Source organism: Coregonus clupeaformis, chromosome 4, assembly GCF_020615455.1.
Source record: "Coregonus clupeaformis isolate EN_2021a chromosome 4, ASM2061545v1, whole genome shotgun sequence".
Lineage (NCBI taxonomy): Eukaryota > Metazoa > Chordata > Actinopteri > Salmoniformes > Salmonidae > Coregonus > Coregonus clupeaformis.
This window is the reverse complement of record NC_059195.1, coordinates 8,237,482-8,265,332: the sequence shown is the minus strand read 5'-3', so window position 1 is coordinate 8,265,332 and position 27,851 is coordinate 8,237,482. Positions and strand designations below refer to the sequence as shown.

General features: G+C 42.1%; 1 protein-coding gene across 3 annotated transcripts; it reads right to left on the bottom strand.

Moving 5' to 3' along the window:
• Window positions 1–94: 94 nt before the first annotated feature.
• On the bottom strand, window positions 95–27,851 carry vil1 (villin 1). Of its 3 annotated transcripts, none has more exons than XM_041863946.2 (20): window positions 27,617–27,851; window positions 11,165–11,273; window positions 10,943–11,017; window positions 10,654–10,850; window positions 9,362–9,470; window positions 7,661–7,771; window positions 6,892–7,100; window positions 6,591–6,669; window positions 5,762–5,860; window positions 5,063–5,216; window positions 4,690–4,790; window positions 4,464–4,601; window positions 4,119–4,277; window positions 3,793–3,972; window positions 3,050–3,195; window positions 2,769–2,913; window positions 2,005–2,193; window positions 1,743–1,811; window positions 1,282–1,434; window positions 95–1,142 (listed from the first exon to the last, which is right to left on the bottom strand). In XM_041863946.2, the coding sequence occupies exons 2-20, from the start codon at window positions 11,243–11,245 to the stop codon at window positions 1,029–1,031; spliced, it is 2,508 nt and encodes an 835-aa protein (XP_041719880.2). In that variant the 5' UTR covers window positions 11,246–11,273; window positions 27,617–27,851; the 3' UTR covers window positions 95–1,028. The 3 variants fall into 3 exon arrangements, with proteins under 3 accessions (XP_041719880.2, XP_041719863.2, XP_041719872.2); XM_041863929.2 differs by lacking the exon at window positions 27,617–27,851 and adding an exon at window positions 17,623–17,708; XM_041863938.2 differs by lacking the exon at window positions 27,617–27,851 and adding an exon at window positions 14,451–14,531.

The window sequence follows — 27,851 nt, the reverse complement described above, 5'->3', positions numbered from 1 at the left end:
ACTTTGCCATTTGTTTTCACATTCTATTGTTTTGCACATATCAGTATGTGCAAATGATTCATTATGATTTGCTGAAGGTATTGAACACACACAATGGGGAATAGGATCTTTATTGACTGCCATTGCAAATGAAGGGTCTTCATATAGAGATATATTAATTTGTTTATCCAACATAGCAAAAACTAAATACCCCAATAGTTATCTCCATTTGACAGTCATAATTTCATTGATACATTAGACCTCCACATTTATATTATGAAGCACATAAAGTACCTACACATTTTTATATTCCTGCATTTCAACATAAAACTAAGCCCTTGTGGTCCTCTGAAGATTACAAAGAGACATTTGAAGATACATTTTCAATATTAAGGCTAATTGTGGACATAAAATATAGAACCAATATAATATTCTGCGTATTCTTAAATGTCTGACAGGCACAGTACATATCCAGATATAATTCTGTGACACAAGTAGCAATTCAGGGGAAAAAGTGATGCAAATAAAGTATATGCTAAATCTCCAATAATAAAACGTGTAGAATCCTTTCTATCACCTAGAAATGTCCTCTTCATAACTTGATTGCCTAAATTATAACGGCAACATTTCAGAATCAAGAAAAAATCATAGATTATTTGCAAGACTAAACCTAAGGCACTTTCATCTGTTTACAGCTATTTGAGAACTACCCACTCGTGCACACATTCTCAGATTGGCTAAGAGTAGAAGTGCAAGGCTAGATGACAAAACACGAGGGGCCTACTTTTGAGAGCGCAAAAAAGCAGTGCTAGTGTCAACTGTTAACCATGTCTGAAATACTCCCTATACTTTTGTTTTAGTGGGCCTAATTTCAAAATCATGTAATATTTCTGCAGGTCTAAGATGCACAAATAACATTGCAGATTCAAGATGCAGAATTTAGAACTATTGCATTCCAAACTCCTTTTGAAATAGAGTATTTGAGGAGATTTGACAACAGTGCAGCTATTTTACGCTGTCAAAATGAGACCTGAAGTGTAGATATACTCCTAGAACAGACCCTTCTCTTTCTTCAAATTCTGCTGCTTCCAGTTGGGCATGGAGTAGAACTCTACCCTGGACACACCCAGGATCAGAGTGAAGTCATCATTGGAAAGATGCTCCTGGAAATGGTAAAGGTATGGTATAGTTATAGTACATGATAAAATAGATGAGTGAGAAAGATAAGCATACATTTAGCTGACAGCTACTCTGAAGTACAGACTGAAGAGAGGACAATCATGGAGTTCCAGTGTAGTTTACCTCTTTCTTGGTGGGGTCAACCCCATCGGGCAGGTCCTCTGTTTGGCAGTTCAACAGCTTTTCTGCAGGGAAGGTGGCCTGAACGGTAGGTTGCAACAGTGGTACTCCAATGTTTTTGGAGTTATTCTGAGTGGAATTGGATGTGGTTCTGTCCTGTAGCCACAAACAGACAGAGACCATTAATTTAACCGTTGCAGAAAATCATATCTGACTGGTTTCTGTGACAATGCCATAATTGTTCCTAAATGGCTAGGCTAGGTTAAAACACCAGGTCAAATGGTGGCTAGACCTTCGGCAACTTTGTTGGTGGACATTGTTTTCCGTGAGGCAGATTAACATTAACACTTAAATACATTTCCTTTGGGTTGCATACTGTAGATGCATTTGTAAAGCATGTTTACATGAGAACAGTTTCGTAAATCAGATGATGTTAGTGGGCTTGAGAGAGAGTAGAGACTCACCACGGTGATCTGGATGATGTCAGTGGCATCCCCAAGCTCAGCCTTCAATTCTTGGTAGGACTTCCCTCCCTGTGGACATAATAATCAGCTTGTTTAAATCAATATTTTGTGCCCTGAGTAAAGACACTTTGGTAATACTTGAAACCAACAGGTGTAATGCATTATGAAGCAGTTATAATACATTGTTAGACTTGTTATAAGCACATGACCATCCTACAATGTGTATTATCATCTCATAATTACTCATATTCTTGCTACATACACTCCACATGTGTGGGTCCCAGGCATGGAACCAGCCGGTGAAGGTGGGAGGCTCAAAGCCCTGTTTGATCATCACGATGGGGGTGTCCATATCCCGACCCCCTGGATGGCTCCTCAGGTACTCATGTGCCGTGGGGACCACATTGTCCTTCTCTATTTGATTGGCTCCCTTGCCCACCCACAGGAACACCTGAGTAAGAAGAGGTCAAGGGTTTGTAAGGAAGGATGTCCTCTCAGGACCGCTTGTGTTTCACAAGAACCAAACCTCCAGATCATAGATTGATAGTGGCCACCAAAAGACAATACAGTAGTAGCCTGGAACCCAAACGGAAACAATGGCTGAACATGGCACATCAGTTTGGATTCCATGCACAACCAATTGGCAAACGTACTGCCTATTGAGAAATCATGTGACTAAACTGAATAAAAAGAAGAAGAAACTATACTATGAAACAAAGATAAATGATATAAAGAATGAGCTTTGGAGCACCTTAAATTACATTTTGGGCAAAAAAGAAAACTCAGCTCCATCATTCATTGAATCAGATGGTTCATTCATCACAAAACCAATATTGTTGTATGGTGGTATTATACATTTTGTATTGTAGATATGTAGTGGTGTAATAATGTTATATGATGTACTGTTTAATATTTTGTTTTATGTGTGATGTAAGTGCCTTAATGGAAGAGTGGAAGAGTACCTTGGCAGCAGCTAATGGGGATCCCTAATAAATACAAATACAGGCTAAAAAGACAGGCCCTCACCATGTCCCAGATGTCCAGCAGCATGATGTCATCTTCGTCCAGGTCGTCCTGGTTGAAGTTTGTAATCTCCGTGGCCAGGAAGCGGCCCGTCTGATTGGAGCACTCGAAGAGACGTGGGGTGATGTTGCTGTGCTCTTCCTGAAGCCTTGGCAGAGACCACAGACGGACCAGGAAGAAGGCATCAAAAGGGGATGTAATTTTCAGTTGTAAACAATGTTTTGCTCAGTTCAGATGAACAGGGCCCTTAGGTAACTATAAAACCAAAGGATCAAGTGTAGTACCTCTTGCTGCTGGCATACTGGGACTTGCCTCCCAGATTGACCCAGAAGTGAGCCGGCTCCTGGCCCTCTGCAATGACCTGTTTTTCCCTCCTGGAGATTATGTCTGCCAGGGATTTGCCCATCTCTCGCTCATCGCCACTGCAGCCCTGCAAGGGATAAGGGTCATACCTGTCGCATAACTAGGTAAAGTACTGCCTTTGAACTCAGTACCGTCAGGCACCCATTCTTTTAAAGGGGGCACGAAGTATGTGCATTTCTTAAACACCTGAATCCGTTTTTTCCTGCACTCTAGAGCCATAATCATTATGCCTAATTCTATGTAAAAATATGTATATACCTGTTTAATTTTAATTTTAATTAATCATGCACATTGATTATTTAAGATATTTTATGCCACACTTGTATATAGTATCATAACCCAATAACATTTAGTACATTTAGTAATTTCTTGCTTTTCCAAAATTTTCTTTGCCTGGTACTTTTTGCCTGGTCCAATCATTGTGCCCCTCCACAAAATACCGCTGACAGATCTTTTTTATAGATAATTATGATAAAATGCGGGCTTAAAAATAAAGTTTTGTAATTAGCGTCAGAATCTTTCAAAAACTGGGCAAATCTGAGGGGGCACGTACCATTGTGCCCCCTATGGGCATGACACCACTGCTTGTACTCTCCTCATCAATGCTTAGCTGGAGACCTCTGCTTAACCTGGATTACAAGGTTATGGCGTTTTTGCTGCTTACCTTTCCGTACCACAGATAGCAGCAAGTGTCAGTGCTGAGCACAAAGACGTCGTTGGAGTTGAGGGACGAAGAGCGTGCTGGCACTTCGATGGCGCGGGTGTTGAACTCGTTGGTGCCGTGGATGTGGAAGAGACGAACTGCCGGCTGGACATGTTTAGAGTTGGCTCTGGAGCTCCCCTCCTGCAAACCATGATTACAATCGTAATGATGACATACAATCACATTCATTATGAGATTCCAATGAGAATCTTTTAAGACGATACATTTGAAACATTCCAAGAATTTCCTTGAAAACTCATTGACAAAGGAACACGTGGAGGGCTTACCTCATAGACCACCATCTTGCCCTTGAATATGGCCATGAGGTGGAGTGGTTCTTTTCCCATGGGCACTCGGACCTGAACTGGCTCCCCGTTGTACTGCCGGTCGATGTTCACGGCTTGGAAAGCAGAGGCAGCTAGCTCTCCCGTGGTCGCATGACGACCCTACATTGCACACATCAAACACATCATAGTTACCTATCTGCATAGGTTGCAGAAAGTAAGCCAGAGACTAAGTCATGGAATTAAGCTCTTCTCATATCAACGTCTTCTGGTATTAACAAAGCTTGATTGCCAGGCAGACAAAGAGCTATGCCGTAGAGGGAATGGTGGCTAGCAGGGTGCTCTGACCTGCCATATGTATAGCATGTAGTGACTCCTGTGGCTGACATCATATTTGTAGAGGATGAGATAGCAGTCGCCTCCATAGAAGTGGCCCAACCACTTCCTGTCCACAGGCACCAGCTCACTGTCCTCTAACCTCCACACCTGGTTGGAGGAAAATAGGACATGTTAGTTTCCATTGGATGTATAGTTTAAAGGGGAGCATTATGAATAATTATTGTTACCAACCAACCTCTACTTCGCCTGTTCCGTCGTCCACCATTTTCTGCTGGGCAGCCAGGTCAGGCCTTGCATGCATGGAAGTTGCATCAAACTTGATCTGCTCAACCTTGGCTGCATTGTCAAGAAAACACATTTAGAGATACTAGATAAAGTCTTGTCTCAGTTTTTTTTTTTTTTTTCGCATTGAATACTGGATGCTTAGTTTCATTAGTCAAGTTGAGAAATAGGTGTTTGATTCATAATGTACATTGAAATATGCTGTTGGAAATGCACAGTATGCTTCAGTCAATACTCCGCAAAGCATGAAAACAAATCCTAAATAAATACATCTGATTGGACATGTGCATTGAGTGTACAATATATCCAGTGTGTGACTTGCTCACCAATTTTGCCTGGGCTGTTTGTGGTTCCCATCCCCACAGTCTGACCCTTCACGGTCCACCTCTGGAACAGCTGCTTGAATACGGCAGACTCAGCACCATCGTTCACCGTCTCAATGTAGGTGGAGATAGGGTAGCCCTTCGCCTTCTTGTATGCCTAGAATTCCAACATTTTAGATTTTAAAATACAGATGTAGTATCTTCATTTTATCACTATTTTGTTGATGGAAATGTATCAACCCCTAAAAAAAATGCCATTAATAATAATCCACATAATAATTCACATTTCCTGTTGCTGCAGGGTTATTTTCCTGCTGTAGCAAATTGGCTCAAATGAAGATCCTACATCTGCAGGGATCACATGGAATTTAATTCCTGTGCTTTGTTTATTTTTTATTTTGCTAGGAACATACCAAAGTATTCATAAATTAGAATGGTATAGATATATGGGTGTCAGAGAGAGTGGGTAAGTAATTGAGTGGAGCTTAGATCCAGGACCGGAAGAAGTGTTTCAGGTGTTCAGCTGGTTTTCAGGGTTAACTTGTTTGGGTATTTGTTATCTGGGATGTACAAACTGAGGGTGTCTGATATTTTAGGACCCTCTATAACAGTCAGTCTGAATTCACCTAAAAAGCCTATAGGGGACAGCAAAGGGGTATCAAAAACATTGTAAACTAAAATGTGTCAAGAGGTCTGGCTCACTTCTGCTTTAGCCAAAGACTCAGACCGCTCTGTCTTGGAAGACTTCTTTCCTTTCCAGATAAAGATTTGTATACCACCTTGATCCAACAGAAAGCAGTCCTGTGAAATGAGTAGATTTAGATTAGATGTATGAAATTACATTTATTGATACCTCTACTGCTCAGTAAAGAGGATTACTGTTTGCCTGAGTTTCATTACTGCATTATACACTTCTGCACATAGGGACAATTCTATAATGTGGCATACCGAGAATGTCTGTAACTATCCCAACAGATTCATTTTCACTGTGCTAAAATTGAGAACCAGTTACTATGAGAACCAGTTACTGTAATCCTACATTTTCATGTGAGACTCATTTCTCATGGTTTTAAACCACAACCACAGTGTTTTTCTATTCCGTGTCCCCCTTGTAGTCTAGATGTATTAGTATTAGAAGTTTGGCTAATTTTGACTGTTGAGACCACATGCCAGCCCTCAAGGATAATTATGTTTGTCTCTGTTCGATGTCACAGGGCAGAAATAGTCTCTATCAATTTTCATTAAAACATTACAGAACCAGTGTAAACCTTACATACTCATCTCTCTCAGCTTACACATTTCTCAGAAGGATCTTTATCATATCCTTATCATCTTCTCATTCTTGTATGAACCTGATCATGGTACTATGCTTAAGCTCAGTCAATATAATTTCATGGCACACACCCAAATACTGTACTTTGAATTGTGGATAAAAGTTTGCTTGAGTAGACAAGTGGCAACAAAGGACACTTTAAACCCCTTCTCCTTTAACATGCCCCCTCCCCTTTCCCTGATTGACAAGGAAACTGACCTCGTGATTCAACAGGTCCTGAGTCAGAGGCTTCACTGCCACCTCTTGCACCACAAGGTTCCCCTCGGCATCTGAGATACTGCACAGATCAATCAGAATGTTACACATTATTTTTAACAACGATTCTGTAAGCAAAATGGCTAGCTCTCACTAGCTAGTTCACATCTGCTACAGTACATGTTTATGACAGGGCAGAAGAGGTTATAATGTCTGTGACAGGTCATAAGAGCTTATAATGTCTATGACAGGTCATAAGGAGGTTATAAATATCACTGAGGTCATGTCAGTGGTCAGCACTCACTGAAAGAGCTTGACGCTGGACTTCAGCTTCTGGTCGACCACATCGTCAGATGCGATGCAGTCCCTGATGTCCCGTCTTGTCTCTCCTAGGTGCTGCTTCATCAGCTTCATGGCCTCCTCTGAAGACTTCTCGTCGTCCCCTTCCACCACACTCACCTGCGCCCGTCCCCCTCTCTCCCTGTCACGGATGTCTTTGGCTAGAGTCATCCCCTGCAGAGAAAAACAAATGTGACAATATCAACCAATCATACCACCACCAGGGGGCTAAGGCACTCTATAATGCTAGTTTTTAGCTGATGCTTTTATCCAAAGCACCCTGAGTGCAAGGGCAGTACTTTACAATAGAACCCACCACGCTCTACCTTATTGAGCCATTGGAACCACACTCCAGTCTTAGTTGTATGCTTTCCATGCTGGAAGGGTTAGGTTTAGAAGCAGAGGTCTTCCTACATAGGGGCCTTGTTTGAATACTTAAAAAATGCACCTGTCCTCGCTTCTCTTCCTTATGGTTATCACTGACCTGATATGCCTGAAGGTGTGAAAGCAATGTGGTTGAACCCCTGCTTTCACTTATCTCTCATTCATTATGCACCAAAGTAAAAAACAAAGTACCTTCCTGAAAACTTGGGGCGGTAAAATCCCGAAGCACAGACAGGAACTAAACTCTGACGAGATCTATCCATTTTGCTCGCAGCATTTAGACAAAGAAAATGTCACCCATAAAGTAGTATTGTATCTCTCTATGGCTGTGGTCTAAAAGGTCTCCTTACCTTGAGTCTTTCCATCCGGTTGCTCTTGGGTCCGTTCCACTGGATGATGAGGTTGCCCAGGTCCAGCAGGAACACATCCCCCTTGTTGAAGCTGCTCCAGCTCATGTCCACCTTTTCTCAAGTATGGATGGATGATGATGGAAAGGGGGATTGATGGGGATGGAAAGGACTCATAGATGAATTCCATAATAATGTTCTCTAGCATTATATTAATGACATGATGCAGATAGGTCAGGTCAGCAGCTGTTGAATTGATGCTTTTACTAGATGCTGACATGTGGTTATATCAAGTAACATTGATACTGTAAGTATTTGTCAGTCAATTGTAGGCTACTGACAATCTCTTTAAGGGTTAACCCTATCAGTCCCGAGACCACAGCAAAAATCTGCTTTTAATTTATCTGACTTTCATTTATCTGCATGTCCAGCCCTTATATTTAGCCTCACAATGAAGTATTTTGCCATTTTCTTTTCAGGCCACATGTTCTACAAGTAGAACACAAAACAATTTGACATAAACAGTTGCATTCATGAGTTTTATTGACAGATGTCAATGAAAGAATAAGGTCCGCCAAAGGAAACATCGGATAAAAATGTACAGTAATGGTTTGCTCACTGGGAAATTAATATCCATGTAGTCAGTGACAAATGTTTGGAGTTTGTGACAGCGACTATGTGAGATTATTACAGTATTACAGACACTATGTCCTGGGATTTCCTACGAACTTTTATGTAGAACCCCTTATCTTCTAACGACTCTTGTGTAGCTTGTAGGCGTCATAGAGCAAAATGTGCATATTCGTGTGAGTCTCAGCTTTTCATAGATAGATTGTAATAGTTTGTAGCTCAAATAATTTGGACTCCACAGACATTTTTGTAAAAAGACCGGCACCGGGCCCCTTCGGGATACGCCACTCTAGCTCAGCCCCTGTTAATCACACAGAATGGTTGTTATCTGTGGATGCAGATGAAATAGACTAAACCAATGTTACAACCCAGAAGTCTGTTGCTCCAAAAAAAATGTAAGGGGTTAGAAGTCCAAAATGCACCGGCATTACGGGGGGACTAATTGAGTTAACAATCTCTTCTTCATTCTACTCAGCTTTCACAATAAGTAGTATGTCTGAGTTGAACATTAAAGGTAGACTCAGCGATATGACATACGTAGATGCAGAAAGTAAACAGCATAGTGCGTCAATTTCCGCAACAACTAAGAGGCTCAACTTCTCCGCTGTTTTGGTCCCGTGGCTACCACGCTGTATATAGCGTGATGCGAACCCTTGCGCATGCACAGATACTGTGTGTGACTGTGTGAGCGCAAAGTGTTGCATCTCGCTCATCTCAATATCTCCGGTGCTTTTGGCAATGTCATTTGTCTACCTTTAACCTTGGGATTTTTGTAACGGATAAGACACATCAGTGTAGTTTCTTGATAGACTTTCATGTGATTATGTCAGTGAGGAGCTACATGGTAGTCAGTGGCCCAGCAAATGTGACTAATAATTGATGTACTTGAACTTAAGTTGAATCCGCTGTACAAGAAGTGTGACTGAGCTGAGCAGAGAAGGAAGTGACTGAGCTGTTTCTAGTCAAGTAAAATGTAAAATATAGTAACTGAAGTAGACATCCTAGTCAAGGGCAGAGCAGAGGCTGTGAAGGCAGTATATTCCACAAGGGTCACGTTGGCTTGAGCTTTCTCACCTCTCCAGCCACCACATGCTTTTTTCCCTTGACATGGAGCAGGCGACGGATGTTGTAGGTGTTGGTCTCCACCTGCTTCATCCCAGATGCCACACCGCCCCTCTTGTAGCTGCAGAAAAACATGCACAAGAAATACTGTCAGATGACAGCCATGAATGATGGTCTGAAACCCTTTCTGTTGTTATTTGGCAATTACCAGGAGTGTATTCATTAGTGCAAATTGCAGCAAAAGGTTTAACAACGGAAACTTCAGGTAGATCCCTCCTTGTTTCAGCCCGTTTGTCTCTGTTCGGTTCCTAGTGAATACACCCCTGATGCTCTGAATACCATTACATGTTATGTACGTCAGCTTGCGGTCATGAAGGTTATTTCTGTTGTGCTGTCTCGCTCTGACTTACCTCCACTATTCTGCCTGACCACCATGCTGTTTCTCAGAAGCAACACTCTTAGAAAAAAGGGTTCCAAAATGGTCCCCACAGGAGAACCCTTTTTGGTTCCAGGTAGAACTCTTTTGGGTTCCATGTAGAACCCTCTGTGTAATGGGTTCTACATGGAACTCAAAAGGGTTCTATCTGGAACCAAAAGAGTTCTACCGGGAACCAAAAAGGGTTCTTCAAAGGGTTATCCTATGGGGACAGTCGAAGAACCCTTTTAGGTTCTAGATAGCATCTCTTTTTCGAAGAGTGCAGAATGCAGAAGTTTTGGTTGTGCCAACCTCCCCACAGTGATATTTTGTATACTTATCCGAGAAAGGTAACACCACAAGGGGAAATGGCCTTTTGCTGTAGAGAGGGGGAGGCGATATAATTTCACTATGACCTATAGTACATACCCGATGATGGCTACAGAAATACCAGTACCTACCTTTTTTCTCAAGATTTTGGTTCCTCCTATTGTCACCTCCTGTATATCAACAAGGTATTTCCCTTGCCACTATCTTTCATGGCTCCATAATAATTCCAAATATCTTGGTTTGAGGCTTTTAGGTATTGTGTTCATTGACAGTGCAACTAAACTGTGTGGGTGTTGGGTAGATGGTTTTTATGGGTGTTTAACAGATGTTTTATGGGTGTTTGGGTGTGTTATTTTGGGGTTAAGCCAACATGGTGGCTTATTTGAGTGATGAGTTGGAGGAGCTCAAGTTGTTTGTCTCTAGTGTAAATAGTGAAATTGCATTGTATACATGTGAGCTGCTGCTAATTTGTCTGTGTTCAATGGGAATCATTGTATCAGAGTTGTTCATTTTCTTTCCATACAGTAGGCAGGTGTAGGGTGTAGCCTACATAGCTCACATGATTCCCTGTTTGAAGTATCCGCGGAAGGTGTCGCTCTCATAGCCCTGCGCCTCGCGGTGCTGCACAGCCACACCCCCTAGGTGCTCGTCCATCATGGTGGTGTAGATGGCCGCCGCCCCCTGCTCGTCGTTGGAGGTGTCCTTTCCGAGCCAATAATGGAGGTCGTAGGTGAACGAGCTGTTCATCTTTTTGGTCTACGAGATTAGACAGAAACATGATGTTACTGGGATGTCACTTCATGTATTTGTTTGGAATACGCCATCATAATGTTACATTGATTACTTACGTATAGAATGACATAGCTGTCTCCTTCATAGAAATTCCCATATGCTTTAGAAGGGAAGGGCACCATCTCCATGGCCTGTCCAATTGGAAAATTGGAACCAGTTCACAATTGCATTTAATGTCATTGTGTGAAAAAGTTTGATAATGAACCTAACTTGGCATTTACATGTTCTGCATATTCATTATGTAGTAATGACAAAGGAACTATGTGCTGTTCTCTCACCTCTATCCTCCATATCTGCAGCCCTGGCGTGGTTTTATTGAGGACTTTTGCAACTTGGGTTTTGACCTGGATCTGTGGCATGGTGCCAGATTCAGCTTGGAGAAGATACCTAGAGGGAAGTGAATGTGTGAGTGAGTTAGTGGTCGTTCACTGTTTCTTAATGAAGCTAACCTATTCATATTCTGTTGTTTACATGTTCAATAGTATTCCATACAGATTCAGAGGGCTTGAAATAGCAAAAAACTAAATCAAAACAGACACAAACTCAATAAACTGTGCTGTTGCCTAGTGTTATCTGGCTCTGCTACCTTGCATGACTGGCTAAGGGGAGGAGTTGATCCATAAGTCTTTGAGTTGATCATTGGCAGAGTCAATGATGTGACCAGGGGTGAAAGTAGATTCAATTTCTTCCTTGTACGGGACCTACTATGTGTGCACCCGCTTGCGCGTGGGCCAGTCATAGAATTACATATAGAATCCCTATTAATTCAATAGGATCTCTGTGGGCCTGGTCAAAAAGATTTGTCATTTAACTTTTAAAATGTATTACCTTTTACTGTGGCATAAACACAACCAGTCTTGATGTTGTCATCTGATTGTCAAACAATCACTTCAAAGAGCTCTTTTACTAGGTTATCGCACGTTCATCCACTCGCAACATATTTCCAGCCTCCAAACAGTGGTGAATGGAAAGAGACATCTGTTACACAAAACACCAAAAAGTGTAACGGCATTTGGCGATTGTCATTAGGCCAGAATGTATACAGTACGCGTACTGCTGTCCGCTGCTGTTGGCCACTCATCTCTCTCTGCCTTGGCAAAATGTGAGTGTTCTCATCGAACCACATCGCATTTTGGAACATAGGCTATACCACCCGTTTTCAAGTCCATTCGCTAATTTTTCATGCGGTAATGATACATAATAGTGTAATAGCCTACAGTTTTCTTGGCATTTTGCTTAAATTATTTTGTTTTAATCATGTTTTACCGGTACGGCGTACCCCCACTATTTATTTTGCTGGGACACTGTACCGGACCATACTGCCTTACTTTCACCCCTGGATGTGACCTCAGTAGAGTATTTCCTGTCTCAGGTCACAGAATGGTAATGGGAGTATACTGCTCAAGAGTGTCTCAGTCTGTGCTTATTGTACTACACAAAGGAACCACATATTTTGAAGCCACCATTGCAGGAGGAGCGTAAACGGCTTGCTACAAAGCAGGAAGTGAAATTCTCAGTACCTCCCAGATGTTACCACAACCTTGAACACAGCAGTCTCCAATTTCCTGAGTGTCAAAACATATGGTACCTTACTACAGTGTCTACAGTTATACTGCTATATTGGTATATATAGGCATAGCTGAATGTCAACTTTTGCATCATGGTCTCATGGCTTATTTGTAATGAGGACCTGCCAGAATTATAATTAATCACACCCCAAAAAAAATGCATCTAACGTGTGCTTCATTTCATAGTCAATTCCATTGTACAGCATACTTTAAATACAGGGATTGAGACATTTATGGGGCTCCTGAGGCGAAGCCAAGTTTTTATGATAATGCTAATATGATTTCTCGATCAATCTAAGGGAGAGGTGAGGAACAGTGGTCTTGTCAAGGCTTTAAACCTTAAGGACCGGTTTCTCGGACACATAGAGTAGGCTACTCTTATTTCAATGTCCACTGTGAAAAGGCTTGAATTGAATATCAAGTAGCGATAGTCCCCAACAACATATAGGAACAAAACATCCACTTAACATAACTATTTGTCCCCATTAATAGAATCTTCCTATAGAGAATCAGAGGGCCAGCTGGAACAGCATGCTGTGTGGCTGACTGGCTGGTAGGCTGGCTAGCTGTCTGGCTGCTGATAGACCATGGAAGCCCAGTTCAGTTTATGAGCAGTGGACCATAAAGTGATATTGTGCTGTGTTTGCACTCTGTCCCTTTCTTGTAACCACAGACTTACCTCCATATGGCTTCTAAACCAAACAGCAACCATCGCTGAAACAGACTAACAGGCCTATTACATTGTGTCCTTTGTAGCCTGAGTGTTAGTCAATCAATAATATGCCCCACCCCAACACCCTGGGTTGATTTAATGATGGGTATAAGGCTCATAACTACAAAGCCCAATGATTCACAGCTTCATTAACTCATTACTGTATGGTTGGTCCATGCTGGTTTGTGTGTGTTTGTTGTTTAAATGTGTATCACTGCTTGACATATTGCTTATTTTACCTTTCTGTTCCATTCAGTGTATGTATGTCCTCTTTCTGATTTGCACATCCCAGCCAAATTCATGACACTGAAAACTATTAGATTTTTGTTACTGTAAATTGTCAAATGGAATAAAACCAAGTGAGTGATTGTTCACAAAATGTTCATTTCAAATTAATGATAAGTGAGACTGTTGCACTGATAATGAGCCTTTCTACTTGCGAAGTAACCACGGTATAGATGCGTGTTTGCTTATCATAAAACAATAACTTTGAATCTACTTATCAGCAACATTTTTCCTCCCCTAACTGCTGTTCAGAGGTCTGTTGATAGCGTAATATAATAATGAGTCATCACAACGACGCTTATCTTGTCTGCGTCATGATTGGATAATAGGGCGATTCCAGGCCTGCGGGAGCTGAAAATATTTTTTGCATCTCAGATTGTTCTAGCAATTCTCACATAGGAACTTCATTGGGAGGAAGGATGTTTAACATGGTGTTTAAATCATCTTTTTTAGACCTATACATGCCTCCTGTAAAACCCTATAATCTGTGAACCGTACATGATACAGACCACATCTTGACGTCATTATACTCCTTATAGTGTTCTCTCAAATATGGAGTATGTCTAGATTCTGTAATACAAATTTCACATTCATTTATTCAACATTAAAAATATTAATATTCTACACTTTTTGATTTAGCTTATTTTTAGACATATTGTTACTAACAATATACACATTTCCAGACTGGGCTCAATACGTCATTTAAATAAATGTTTCTTCTATAATCAATATCAATACATTTGCAGGCAAAAAATGTCTCTACTTTAGCTGATAGCTATATATCTGATACACGTTGAGGTCCATTTTCCCTAGCTAACCTCCCAAGGTTCCACAATGACCAAGACATCATTTCTCCTTAAATGTCCACATCAATACAGAGCTCATTCGACATAAACGCCCATTTGCTCATTCCACATAAACTCCCATTTGCTACATCACTTCTTCGCGAAAACATACAGAAACTGTTTGTTAGCTTGGCACGTTATACAAAGGACTCACCTGATGTGGAGGGACCAGGAGTTGAGAGGAGAGGGTGAAATGTGTCACTACCTGCACATCTCACCACCCCATTTACAGCACCTGAACTTTGTCTTCTCTCTCTCTCTCTCTCTCTCTCTCTCTCTAACACACACACACACATGCATGCACACACACGCACACACTTTTGATTGTCGATTACTCTAGTGACCATATATGGCAAGCAGAGGTGATATGCATACAGGTGTGTGTGCCTTCTCTTATCAAGTGATGAGCAACCTTGTTCCTAGACCCCACAGTGTGTTCCATGTACAAAGCTCCATGAGCACTAACATGTGAAGGTCATAGGAGCACATCAACTTTGGTGTAAAATGAAGTCATAATTTTGAGTAATTAAGGCATATATACATTTTTCAACCATTTTCCATCCTGAAAATTAGTAATAAGCAAATGCTTAGATTTCTGGTATAAAATATGGAAAAGGGGTCTTACAATACATCTAGCATGAAGTCTTAAAAGGTGTTAGAAATACACTACATGCCCAAAAGTATGTGGACACCTGCTCGTCAAACATCTCATTCCAAAATCATGGGCATTAATATGGAGTTAGTCCCCCCCTTTGCTGCTATAACAGCCTCCACTATTCTGGGAAGGCTTTCCACTAGATGTTGAAATATTGGTGTGGAGACTTGCTTCCATTCAGCCACAAGAGCATTAGTGAGGTCGAGCACTGATGTTGGGTGATTAGGGCTGGCTCGCAGTCAGCGTTCCAATTCATCCCAAAGGGGTTCGATGGGGTTGAGGTCAGGGCTCTGTGCAGGCCAGTCAAGTTCTTCCACACCGATCTCAACAAACCATTTCTGTATGGATCTCGCTTTGTGCACAGAGGCATTGTCATGCTGAAACTGGAAAGGGCATTCCCGAAACTGTTGCCACTAAGTTGGAAGCACATAATCGTCTAGAATGTCATTGTATGCTATAGCGTTAACATTTCCCTTCATTGGAACTACGGGGTCTAGCCCGAACCATGAAAAACAGCCCCAGACCATTATTCCTCTTCCACTAAACTTTACAGTTGGCACTCTACATTGTGGCAGGTAGCGTTCTCCTGGCATCCGCCAAATCCAGATTCATCCGTCGGACTGCCAGATGGTGAAGCGTGATCCATCACTCCAGAGAACGCATTTCCACTGCTCCAGAGTCCAATGGTGGCGAGCTTCACACCACTCCAGCCGACGCTTGGCATTACCCATGGTGATCTTAGGCTTGTGTGTGGCTGCTCGGCCATGGAAACCCATTACATGAAGCTCCCGACGAACAGTTATTGTGCTGATGTTGCTTCCAGAGGCAGTTTGGAACTCGGTAGTGAGTGTTGCAACGTGCTTCAGCACTTGGCGGTCCCGTTCTGTGAGCTTGTGTGGCCTACCACTTTGCGGCTGAGCTGTTGTTGCTCCTAGACGTTTCCACTTCACAATAACAGCACTTACAGTTGACCGGGGTAGCTCTAGCAGGGCAGAAATTTGAAGAAATGACTGTCCTATGAAGGTGGAATAATGAACGTCACTGAGCTCTTCAGTAAGGCCATTCTACTGCCAATGTTTGTCTATGGAGATTGCATGGCTGTGTGCTCGATTTTATACATCTGTCAGTAACGGGTGTGGCTGAAATAGCCATATCCACTAATTTGAAGGGGTGTCCACATACTTTTGTATATATAGTGTACATCAAAACACAATAATGTTGAAGTAAAGACCCTTGCCAACTAATATCAACATTTATATTTAGTTTTGCAGAAATTATTTGCCTTCTGTAAGTATAAGAAATATTGCCTAGTGTCTTTCCATTCTGTTACCAAAAATGCACGTCCTCAAAACACTCATTCCGATTTGCACATCCCAGACAAATTCAAGATGCTGAAAACTATTAGGTTTTTGTTGTTGTAAATTGTCAAATGGAATATATCAAATGTATGATAAATGAGACTGTTGCACTCATAATGAGCATTTCTACTTGCGGAGTAACCACAATATAGATGCGTGTTGGTCATAAAACAATAACTTTAAGTCTACTTATCAGGACCATTTTTCCTCCCCTAACTGCTGTTCAGAGGTCTGTTGATAGAGTAATATAATAATGACTTATCACAATGACATTTATCTTTCTGTCATGATTGGGTAATAGGGCGTTTCCACGGCAGTGGGAGCAGAAAATATTTTTGGTATCTCAGGTCGCTCTGGCAATTCTCACATGGCCGCGAACCGATGTTTAGAGGTGGGGTGCTGAGATTTTTTTTTAAATCCCCAACTATTTTTGTCCGCTCATACAGGAGTAACAAAGGCCCAGTGCACACATTAAAAAATATGTATAGATATTTGTAAAATTGTATTTTGTCATTTTTAAATTCTGATTTATCAGTTGGTGCTGCAGCACCCTCATTACCACTACTTCCAGCGGCTATGAATTCTCACATAGGAACTTCATTGGGAGAAAGGATATTTAACATGCTTTTTACATTTGTATCACAAACAATTGTTTTGAAAATCATGATGAAATTGGCCATTTTAAGCCTTTTTTAGACCTTTACATGCCTCCTGTAAAACCCTATAATCTGTGAACCGTACATGATACAGACAACATCTTGATGTCATTATACTCCTTATAGTGTTCTCTCAATTATGGAGTATGTCTAGATTCTGTAATACAAATTTCACATTCATTAAATGAATTTGAAATGTGTATTTCAGAATCTAGACATACTCCATATTTCAGAGAACACTACAAGGAGTATAATGACATTTAAAACATGAATATCTCAAAACTACCCTTTTTGATTAGGCTTATTTTAGACATATTTTTGTAACAATATACTCTTCAAACACATCACATTTCCAGAGTGGGTTCAATACTTCATTCAAATAAATGTTTATCCTATAACCAATACTCCTATAACCAATATCAATACATTTGCCGGCAGACATTTGTACTACTTTAGCTGATAGCTACATCTGATACATGTTGAGGTCCATTTTCTCTGGCTAACCTCCCATGGTTCCACAGTGACCAAGACATCATTCCTCCTTAATTGTCCACATCAATAGAGCCATTCCGCATGAACGCCCATTTTCTACATAATGTCTTTGCGAAAACACACATAAACTGACCGTTAGCTTGGTATGTTGTACAAAGGACTCACCTGGTGTGGAGGGACCAGGAGTGGAGAGGAGAGGGTGAGATGTGTCAGGATCTAGCAGGCAGCAGCAGACTACCTGCACATCTCACCACGCGGTTTACAGCACCTGAACTTTGTCTTCTCTCTCTCTCTCTCTCTCTCTCTCTCTCTCTCTCTCTCTCTCTCTCTCTCTCTCTCTCTCTCTCTCTCTCTCTCTCTCTCTCCCTCTCGCTCTCTCTCTCTCTCTCTCTCTCTCTCTCTCTCTCTCTCTGTTTGCCATATATGGGGAGAGAGGTGATATGCATACAGGTGTGTGTGCCTTCTCTTATCTAGTGACAAGCGACCTTGTTCCTAGACCCCAGTGTTTAGGGGCATTTCCATGTAAAAAGCTTCATGAGCTCATAGGAGCATATGAAATAGATGCACAAAAACTGTTACCAAAAGCCACATATCTTTAAGATATTTTCAAATTTCTCTAACTCATTTTACTGATAACAATTTGGTTTATGATTTATTAGCTGATTAAAACATTTTTTTTGGAACAGAATGACTGCATGAATTGGCTACAATGAGAATTCATAGTAGTCACAAACCACAGTTGGGTCACCTGCTACTGTCCTCCCTTCCACTGGCATACTGTTATGTTCAGCTCATAACTGTTTTCTTTCTCTTTCTCTTTCTTTCGTGTGGTGGTCAAAGCAAGTGTGAAAACAGTCTGGACAACCCCTCCAAGTTAATGTCACCTCTCCTGGCTCTTACTGACACCTACCCATGAGCCCCTCTTTCCACGTACTGTAACCAGCTCTCTCATCCACTGAGCACCGACCGACACCAGACGTCAATGGATGTTGAAAAGTGGTTGAAATTTTGTCCCTCCAAATCTTAACCAATCATAGACGTCTGTTTCACAGGTTTGCACAGTACAGTACAGTACACAAAAGTAGAGTAGAAGTCAGTACAATACAGTACAGTACAGAACAGAACACTTGAGTAGAGCTTAGTACAGTACAGTACAGTACAGTACAGTACAGTACAGTACAGGGAAGAACACTGACCCCTCTCATTGAAGCCACAAAGTTCAAGGCAGACCGTGGTACTCTCAGCAGGTATTCTTTGCAGAAAACAAGATTGGCAATCTTTGTGTAAAAAAAATATATATTTAGAAGACAATCATGGAACCAATAATTGCTTCTATTACACCAGATGTATGTCCTCAAACCGATTATTTTAAAATCGCACACAGAAGTAGTTAGGATAGTTTAGTTGCTAATGGCAGCCTGCAGTACTCCGGTCGGCCTTCATCTTGAGATATTAAATGAGAAGGGGCAGCACTGAGCTAGCCTGCAACGTCACTTCTTTGAGTAGCTCAAACTGTGCATGTTATGTATCCATGAAAGACCATCTTAACTTACATCCTTGGCTTCAAATGTGCTATTTAGTCTTCACATAGGAATGAATGACGCCTTTTAGGCTCACTTTGAGGCAAGCAACACTGAAGCATGCATAAGAGCACCAGCTGTTCTGGACGACTGTGTGATCACGCTCTCCGTAGCCGATGTGAGCAAGACCTTTAAACAGGTCAACATTCACAAGGCCGCGGGGCCAGACGGATTACCAGGACGTGTACTCAGAGCATGCACGGACCAAGTGGCAAGTGTCTTCACTGACATTTTCAACCTCTCCCTGACCGAGTCTGTAATACCTATATGTTTCAAGCAGACCACCAAAGTCCCTGTGCCCAAGAAAGTGAAGGTAACCTGTCTAAATGACTACTGCCCCGTAGCACTCACATTGGTAGACATGAATTGCTTTGAATGGCTGGTCATGGCTCACATCAACACCATCATCCCGGAAACCCTAGACCCACTCCAATTTGCATACCGCCCCAACAGATCCACAGATGATACAATCTCAATCACACTCCACACTGCCCTTTCCCACCTGGACAAAAGGAACACCTATGTGAGAATGCTGTTCATTGACTACAGCTCAGCGTTCAACACCATAGTGCCCTCAAAGCTCATCACTAAGCTAAGGACCCTGGGACTAAACACCTCTGCCACTGGATCCTGGACTTCCTGACGGGCTGCCCTCAGGTGGTAAGGGTAGGCAACAACACATCTGCCATGCTGATCCTCAATACTGCGGCCCCTCAGGGGTGCGTGCTTAGTCCTCTCCTGTACTCCCTGTTCACCCACGACTGCGTGGCCAAGCACGACTCCAAACACCATCATTAAGTTTGCTGACGATACAACAGTGGTAGGCCTGATCACCGTAAACGATGAGACAGCCTATAGGAAGGAGGTCAGAGACCTGGCAGGGTGGTGCCAGGACAACAACCTCTCCCTCAATGTGAGCAAGACAAAGGAGCTGATCGTGGACTACAGGAAAAGGAGGGCCGAAAAGGCCCCCATTAATATCGACGGGGCTGTAGTGGTGCGGGTCGAGAGTTAAGTTCCTTGGTGTCAACATCACCAACAAACTATCATGGTCCAAACACACCAAGACAGTCATGAAGAGGGCACGACAACACCCTTTCCCCCTCAGGAGACTGAAAAGATTTGGCATGGTTTTACAGCTGCACCATCGAGAGCATCCTGACTGGTTGCTTCACCGCCTGTTATGGCAACTGCTCGGAATCCGACCGTAAGGCGCTACAGAGGGTAGTGCGTATGGCCCAGTATATCACTGGGGCCAAGCTTCCTGCCATCCAGGACCCCCTGTATATAGCCTCGTTATTGTTATTTTATTGTGTTACTTGTTATTTTATTTTTTAATTGAGTTTATTTAGTAAATATTTTCTTAACTCTATTTCTTGAACTGCATTGTTGGTTAAGGGCATGTACAGTGGGGAAAAAAAGTATTTAGTCAGCCACCAATTGTGCAAGTTCTCCCACTTAAAAAGATGAGAGAGGCCTGTAATTTTCATAATAGGTACACGTCAACTATGACAGACAAAATGAGATTTTTTTTTCTCCAGAAAATTACATTGTAGGATTTTTAATGAATTTATTTGCAAATTATTGTGGAAAATAAGTATTTGGTCAATAACAAAAGTTTCTCAATACTTTGCTATATACCCTTTGTTGGCAATGACACAGGTCAAACGTTTTCTGTAAGTCTTCACAAGGTTTTCACACACTCTTGCTGGTATTTTGGCCCATTCCTCCATGCAGATCTCCTCTAGAGCAGTGATGTTTTGGGGCTGTCGCTGGGCAACACGGACTTTCAACTCCCTACAAAGATTTTCTATGGGGTTGAGATCTGGAGACTGGCTAGGCCACTCCAGGACCTTGAAATGCTTCTTACGAAGCCACTCCTTCGTTGCACGGGCGGTGTGTTTGGGATCATTGTCATGCTGAAAGACCCAGCCACGTTTCATCTTCAATGCCCTTGCTGATGGAAGGAGGTTTTCACTCAAAATCTCACGATACATGGCCCCATTCATTCTTTCCTTTACACGGATCAGTCGTCCTGGTCCCTTTGCAGAAAAACAGCCCCAAAGCATGATGTTTCCACCCCCATGCTTCACAGTAGGCATGGTGTTCTTTGGATGCAACTCAGCATTCTTTGTCCTCCAAACACGACAAGTTGAGTTTTTACCAAAAAGTTATATTTTGGTTTCATCTGACCATATGACATTCTCCCAATCCTCTTCTGGATCATCCAAATGCACTCTAGCAAACTTCAGACGGGCCTGGACATGTACTGGCTTAAGCAGGGGGACACGTCTTGCACTGCAGGATTTGAGTCCCTGGCGGCGTAGTGTGTTACTGATGGTAGGCTTTGTTACTTTGGTCCCAGCTCTCTGCAGGTCATTCACTAGGTCCCCCCGTGTGGTTCTGGGATTTTTGCTCACCGTTCTTGTGATCATTTTGACCCCACGGGGTGAGATCTTGCGTGGAGCCCCAGATCGAGGGAGATTATCAGTGGTCTTGTATGTCTTCCATTTCCTAATAATTGCTCCCACAGTTGATTTCTTCAAACCAAGCTGCTTACCTATTGTAGATTCAGTCTTCCCAGCCTGGTGCAGGTCTACAATTTTGTTTCTGGTGTCCTTTGACAGCTCTTTGGTCTTGGCCATAGTGGAGTTTGGAGTGTGACTGTTTGAGGTTGTGGACAGGTGTCTTTTATACTGATAACAAGTTCAAACAGGTGCCATTAATACAGGTAATGAGTGGAGGACAGAGGAACCTCTTAAAGAAGAAGTTACAGGTCTGTGAGAGCCAGAAATCTTGCTTGTTTGTAGGTGACCAAATACTTATTTTCCACCATAATTTGCAAATAAATTCATAAAAAATCCTACAATGTGATTTTCTGTATTTTTTTTCCTCAATTTGTCTGCCATAGTTGACGTGAACCTATGATGAAAATTACAGGCCTCTCTCATCTTTTTAAGTGGGAGAACTTGCACAATTGGTGGCTGACTAAATACTTTTTTTCCCCACTGTAAGTAAGCATTTCACAGTAATGTCTACACCTGTTGTATTCGGCGCATGTGCCAAATATAATTTGATTTGATCGATGGCTTCGTCCATTCATAAACAGTCATTGAGCACAGTAAAGCACACTAGAGTAGAGTACAGTATAATTTACTGTATTGTACTGTACTATACTGTACTGTACTGTACTATACTGCACTGTACTGTACTCTGCTGTGCTGAGCTATGCTCTACTGTGCTCTAATGTGCTGTACTGTGATGTCCAAACTTGTGAAACATAGACGTCTATGATTGGTGCAGATTTGGTCCGGACTGGACCAACCAAATTTGGTCTTGTTTGGGGGCAGAGCCATTAGAATAATAGCCAGTGTGTAGAATAATACCTAAACATGCAAAGGAGGATATTACATTTTTCTACCTTTGTGTACCTATTCAGGATACATCACCATGAATAAAATAATGCATTTCTGTATAGTACAAATCAGGGACCAATGATGTCAGTCTGTACCGGGTGTTAATCCACTTCACTTACTGTAGTTCAATAAGATTTTTTTTTTTTACTCAAGGTGTCATGTCATATCTGACACCCCATTCTTAATTCGGAGTAGATATTTAACAGAGTTTTTAGAAAACGTGGACAAAAACGGAGGGAGATTTTACCTTCATTCTGTTACCAAACATTACACCTGCACTGTTCTTTGAGTAAATGTGTTTTTGTAAAATTTTCAGTGGAAACTGTTAAAAGTAGTCCTTGTGCATAGAGTTGTATGGTTGGTTTAACTTTGCAATCAATAGTTTTTGTTTGGCATACTTTTAAAGTCTCAGTGTCATTCTGTTACTGTGGAATTGCCCTTAGTCTATAGCTGTCTCATTGTGTTTGGCATCCTCATGTTTACGTGTGGTACTTCCTCTCCCTCCTGCCCTTGTTGTGTGTTTGTTGGACAATACACATTTAGCCTAACACTTACTTTTATGGTACAGACAATTACCAGGTATTTACAGAGCACTCGGAAAGTATTCAGACCCCTTGACTTTTCTCACTTTTTGTTACGTCACAGCCTTGTTCTAAAATTGATTAAATGTTTTTTTCCCCTCGTCAATCTACTCACAATACCCCATAATGACAAAGCAAAAACAGGGTTTTAGAAATGTTTGAAAATGTATTAAAAATACAAAACATAAATATAATATTTACATAAGTGTTCAGACCCTTTACTCAGTACTTTGTTGAAGCAGCTTTGGCAGCGATTACAGCCTCGAGTCTTCTTGGGTATGATTCTACAAGCTTGGCACACCTGTATTTGGGGAGTTTCTCCCATTCTTCTCTGCAGATCCTCTCAAGCTCTGTCAGGTTGGATGGGGAGCACAGCTATTTTCAGGTCTCTCCAGAGATGTTCGATCGGGTTCAGGTCTGGGCTCTGGCTGGGCCACTCAAGGACATTCAGAGACTTGTCCCAAAGCCACTCCTGCGTTGTCTTGGCTGTGTGCTTAGGGTCATTGACCTGTAGGAAGGTGAACCTTCACCCCAGTCTGAGGTCCTGAGCGCTCTGGAGCAGGTTTTCATAAAGGATCTCTCTGTATTTTGCTCCGTTCATCTTTCCCTCGATCCTGACTAGTCTCCCTGCCGCTGAAAAACATCCCTACAGCATGATGCTGCCACCTCAATGCTTCACCGTAGGGATGTTGCCAGGTTTACTCCAGACGTGACTCTTGGCATTCAGGCCAAAGAGTTCAATCTTGGTTTCATCAGACCAGAGAATCTTGTTTCTCATGGTCTGAGAGTCCTTTAGGTGCATTTTGGCAAACTCCAAGTGGGCTGTCATGTGCCTTTTACTGAGGAGTGGCTTCCGTCTGGCCACTCTACCACAGGTGTATTTCTTTCCAAATCATGTCCAATCAATTGAAATTACCACAGGTGGACTCCAATCAAGTTGTAGAAACATCTCAAGGATGATCAATCGAAACAGGATGCACCTGAGCTCAATTTCGAGTCCGAATACCTATGTAAATATGGTATTTCTGTTTTTTATTTTGAGTAAATTTGCAACAATTTCTGTGGAAAAAGTCAAGGGGTCTGAATACTTTCCGACTGCACTGTAGACAGGTGTGTGCCTTTCCAAATCATGCCCAATCAATTGAATTTACCAATTAGGTATTTCTGTTTAAGAAATGATAATAATCTAAAAACCTGTTTTCGCTTTGTCATTATGGGGTATTGTGTGTAGATTGATGAGGATTTTTATTTTATATAATCCATTTTAGAAGAAGGCTGGGGTCTGAATACCTTCCGAATGCACTGTATATGGAAATTATTGTTAATTGCACAGTAATGACGTGTTTTTTACTTTCTTTCTCAAGCAATTGTGTTGAATTCTTTGAAGAAAGTACTAGACGTACATATTGTTAGAACACAATTACATAGTGAATACCACAGATACCACTTTCAAACTGAACCTGCTTTATCAAAGAAATGTTTCTATTCAATAACAATGAAGTTGCATGGTGTTTTTTTGTCAGTAGTGGTTGTTTCTATGTAGTAGTGGTCTGTCTGTGGATTTAGGCAGTAAAGGGAAGCAAAATACAGATGATCATGTATGTGTTATTTTTCCTCTGTTGGTAACTTGTACAGTGCCTTGCAAAAGTATTCATCCCCTTGGCATTTTTCCAATTTTGTTGCATTACAACCTGTAATTTAAATGGATTTTTATTTGGATTTCATGTAATGGACATACACAAAATAGTCAAAATTGGTGAAGTGAAATGAAAAAAATTACTTGTTTCCAAAAATTATACAAAATTAATAACGGAAAAGTGGTGCGTGCATATGTATTCACCCCTTTTGCTGTGAAGCCCCTAAATAAGATCTGGTGCAACCAATTACCAGAAGTCACATAATTAGTTAAATAAAGTCCACCAGTGTGCAATCTAAGTGTCACATGATCTGTCACATGATCTCAGTATATGTTCTGAAAGGCCCCAGAGTCTGCAACACCACTAAGCAAGGGGCACCACCAAGCAAGCGGCACCATGAAGACCAAGGAGCTCTCCAAACAAGTCAGGGACAAAGTTGTGGAGAAGTACAGATCAGGGTTGGGTTATAAAAAAATATTCGAAACTTTGAACATCCCACGGAGCACCATTAAATCCATTGTTAAAAAACAAACCTGCCAAGAGAGGGCCGCCCACCAAAACTCACAGACCAGGCAAGGAGAGTATTAATCAGAGAGGCAACAAAGAGACCAAAGATAACCCTGAAGGAGCTGCAAAGCTCCACAGCGGAGATTGGAGTATCTGTCCATAGGACCACTTTAAGCCGTACCCTCCACAGAGCTGGGCTTTACGGAAGAGTGGCCAGAAAAAAGCCAATGCTTAAAGAAAAAAATAAGCAAACACGTTTGGTGTTCGCCAAAAGGCATGTGGGAGTCTCCTCAAACATATGGAAGAAGGTACTCTGGTCAGATGAGACTAAAATTGAGCTTTTTGGCCATCAAGGAAAAGGCTATGTCTGGCGCAAACCCAACACCTCTCATCACCCCGAGAACACCATCCCCACAGTGAAGCATGGTGGTGGCAGCATCATGCTGTGGGGAGGTTTTTCATCGGCAGGGACTGGAAAACTGATCAGAATTGAAGGAATGATGGATGGCGCTAAATACAGGGAGATTCTTGAGGGAAACCTGTTTCAGTCTTCCAGAGATTTGAGACTGGGAAGGAGGTTCACCTTCCAGCAGGACAATGAGTGGTTTAAGGGGAAACATTTAAATGTCTTGGAATGGCCTAGTCAAAGCCCAGACCTCAATCCAATTGAGAATCTGTGGTATGATTTAAAGATTGCTGTACACCAGCGGAACCCATCCAACTTGAAGGAGCTGGAGCAGTTTTGCCTTGAAGAATGGGCAAAAATCCCAGTGGCTAGATGTGCCAAGCTTATAGAGACATACCCCAAGAGACTTGTAGCTGTAATTGCTGCAAAAGGTGGCTCTACAAAGTATTGACTTTGGGGGGTTGAATAGTTATGCACGCTCAAGTTTTCAGTTTTTTTGTCTTGTTTCTTGTTTGTTTCACAATAAAAAATATTTTGCATCTTCAATGTGGTGTAAATGAAATTATACAAACCCCCCAAAAATCCATTTTAATTCCAGGTTGTAAGGCAACAAAATAGAAAAAATGCCAAGGGGGGTGAATACTTTCGCAAGCCACTGTATTATGTTAGTCTGTAGGTTGTAGTATGTGTTTTCTTTCCTCTGTTGGTTGTATATTGGTTTTCTGTAGGTTGTAGTTGTGCTTGTGCCACATTGTACTGGTTTAACCTCTGCTAGAGCTCTCTGGATAATAGTCTGGAGATTAAAAGCTCTCTGATTTTCAGATTAAGGGAATTCTACCAACACTCAAGCCAAAATCTTGGAATGCACAAATGATTAACTCTCGCAGTTCCTCACAGCTTTGTCATGACCTGTAATTGCATACAAATGTCTCTCTCTCTACACACACACACACACACACACACACACACACACACACACACACACACACACACACACACACACACACACACACACACACACACACATACAGTGACGAACAGTTTGAACTACAGCTGAACCAGATATCGAATGCAGGCTATTACTCAAGCCTTCTCTTTATTATGGAGGCCCCTTCCCTGTGCCACCCACTCTCTTCTCTCCTGTCCCGCCTCCTCATTCACTGGGCTCTCTGTCTATCCACTGTCCACTGTCCAGAGGATCGGACCATTATGGCCTCACTTGGTGTTATTTGGACCACCGTGTCAAATGACGAATGGGTTGGTTCTTCAGAGAACTTCAGAGTGCTTCACCAAGTTAAACGGACCATTAAGTTTTGGCAAATGCTATGTGGGAGATGTGTTGGTACAGTAGGGAGTTGTTTGGTCCACTAATGGGTCAGACTTTTGTTCCCCTGAAGTCATGCAGCAACTCAACACAGGAGCCCCTCAGAAACGCTGCTGGTTGGAGAGGAGAGACGGCATGGGAAAATTCAGAGCAAGGCAGGTTACCAAAAGGCCTCAATAGATAGGTCAACACTCAGAGACACATAGGCTACACGTGATGTACAGACACACACGTTCACACGCAAACAGACAAACAGTAGACACAACACATAAACAATGCAAGCAGGGCCATACGTACGATGCGCTTCCCCTCAGCTTTATAATGACCTGTAATTGCATACACGTCACACACACACAGTAGGCTCATACAGAGACACAACATAGAAACAATGCAAGCAGGGGCACACAAACAGTGCACACAGGCTTCCAGAAACAGACACACTTATACATCCATACAAACACACACAATAACACATGACACACGGACACCTGCTCACTCCTTCCGACAGCTCTGAAAGCCTTGTCAACCCTAAGCCCTAAGGGTTTTACACCAGGTCTCGCTCAGCTGGCTCACTAAACGACCCTCTCACATTCCCATTGGTATCCACACTAAATCAAAGCTTGTTCACACCTGCGTCATGCACCACAACCCCCTACAAACACAAGAAACAACCAACGAACATTCACCTGTCAAATTGCTTTCACCTACCTCAGTCAGGTGAAGGGCGTGTGTCTCCTTGACAGCGTCACTGTGTCAGGTTCTCTCACACTCGCTCTCGCTCTTCCACCTGCTGCTTGTGCCGGTGAACTTCAACCCCTTGTGTACAACCACTCCCTCTGGCTCCTCCAACTCATTAACCAGCCCCTTGGTGCTGCGGTGGTGGTAGTGCCTGGAAGTGCTTGGAAGGATATGAAGAAATCCAGCACCTCAGAGCTGCTTCCCT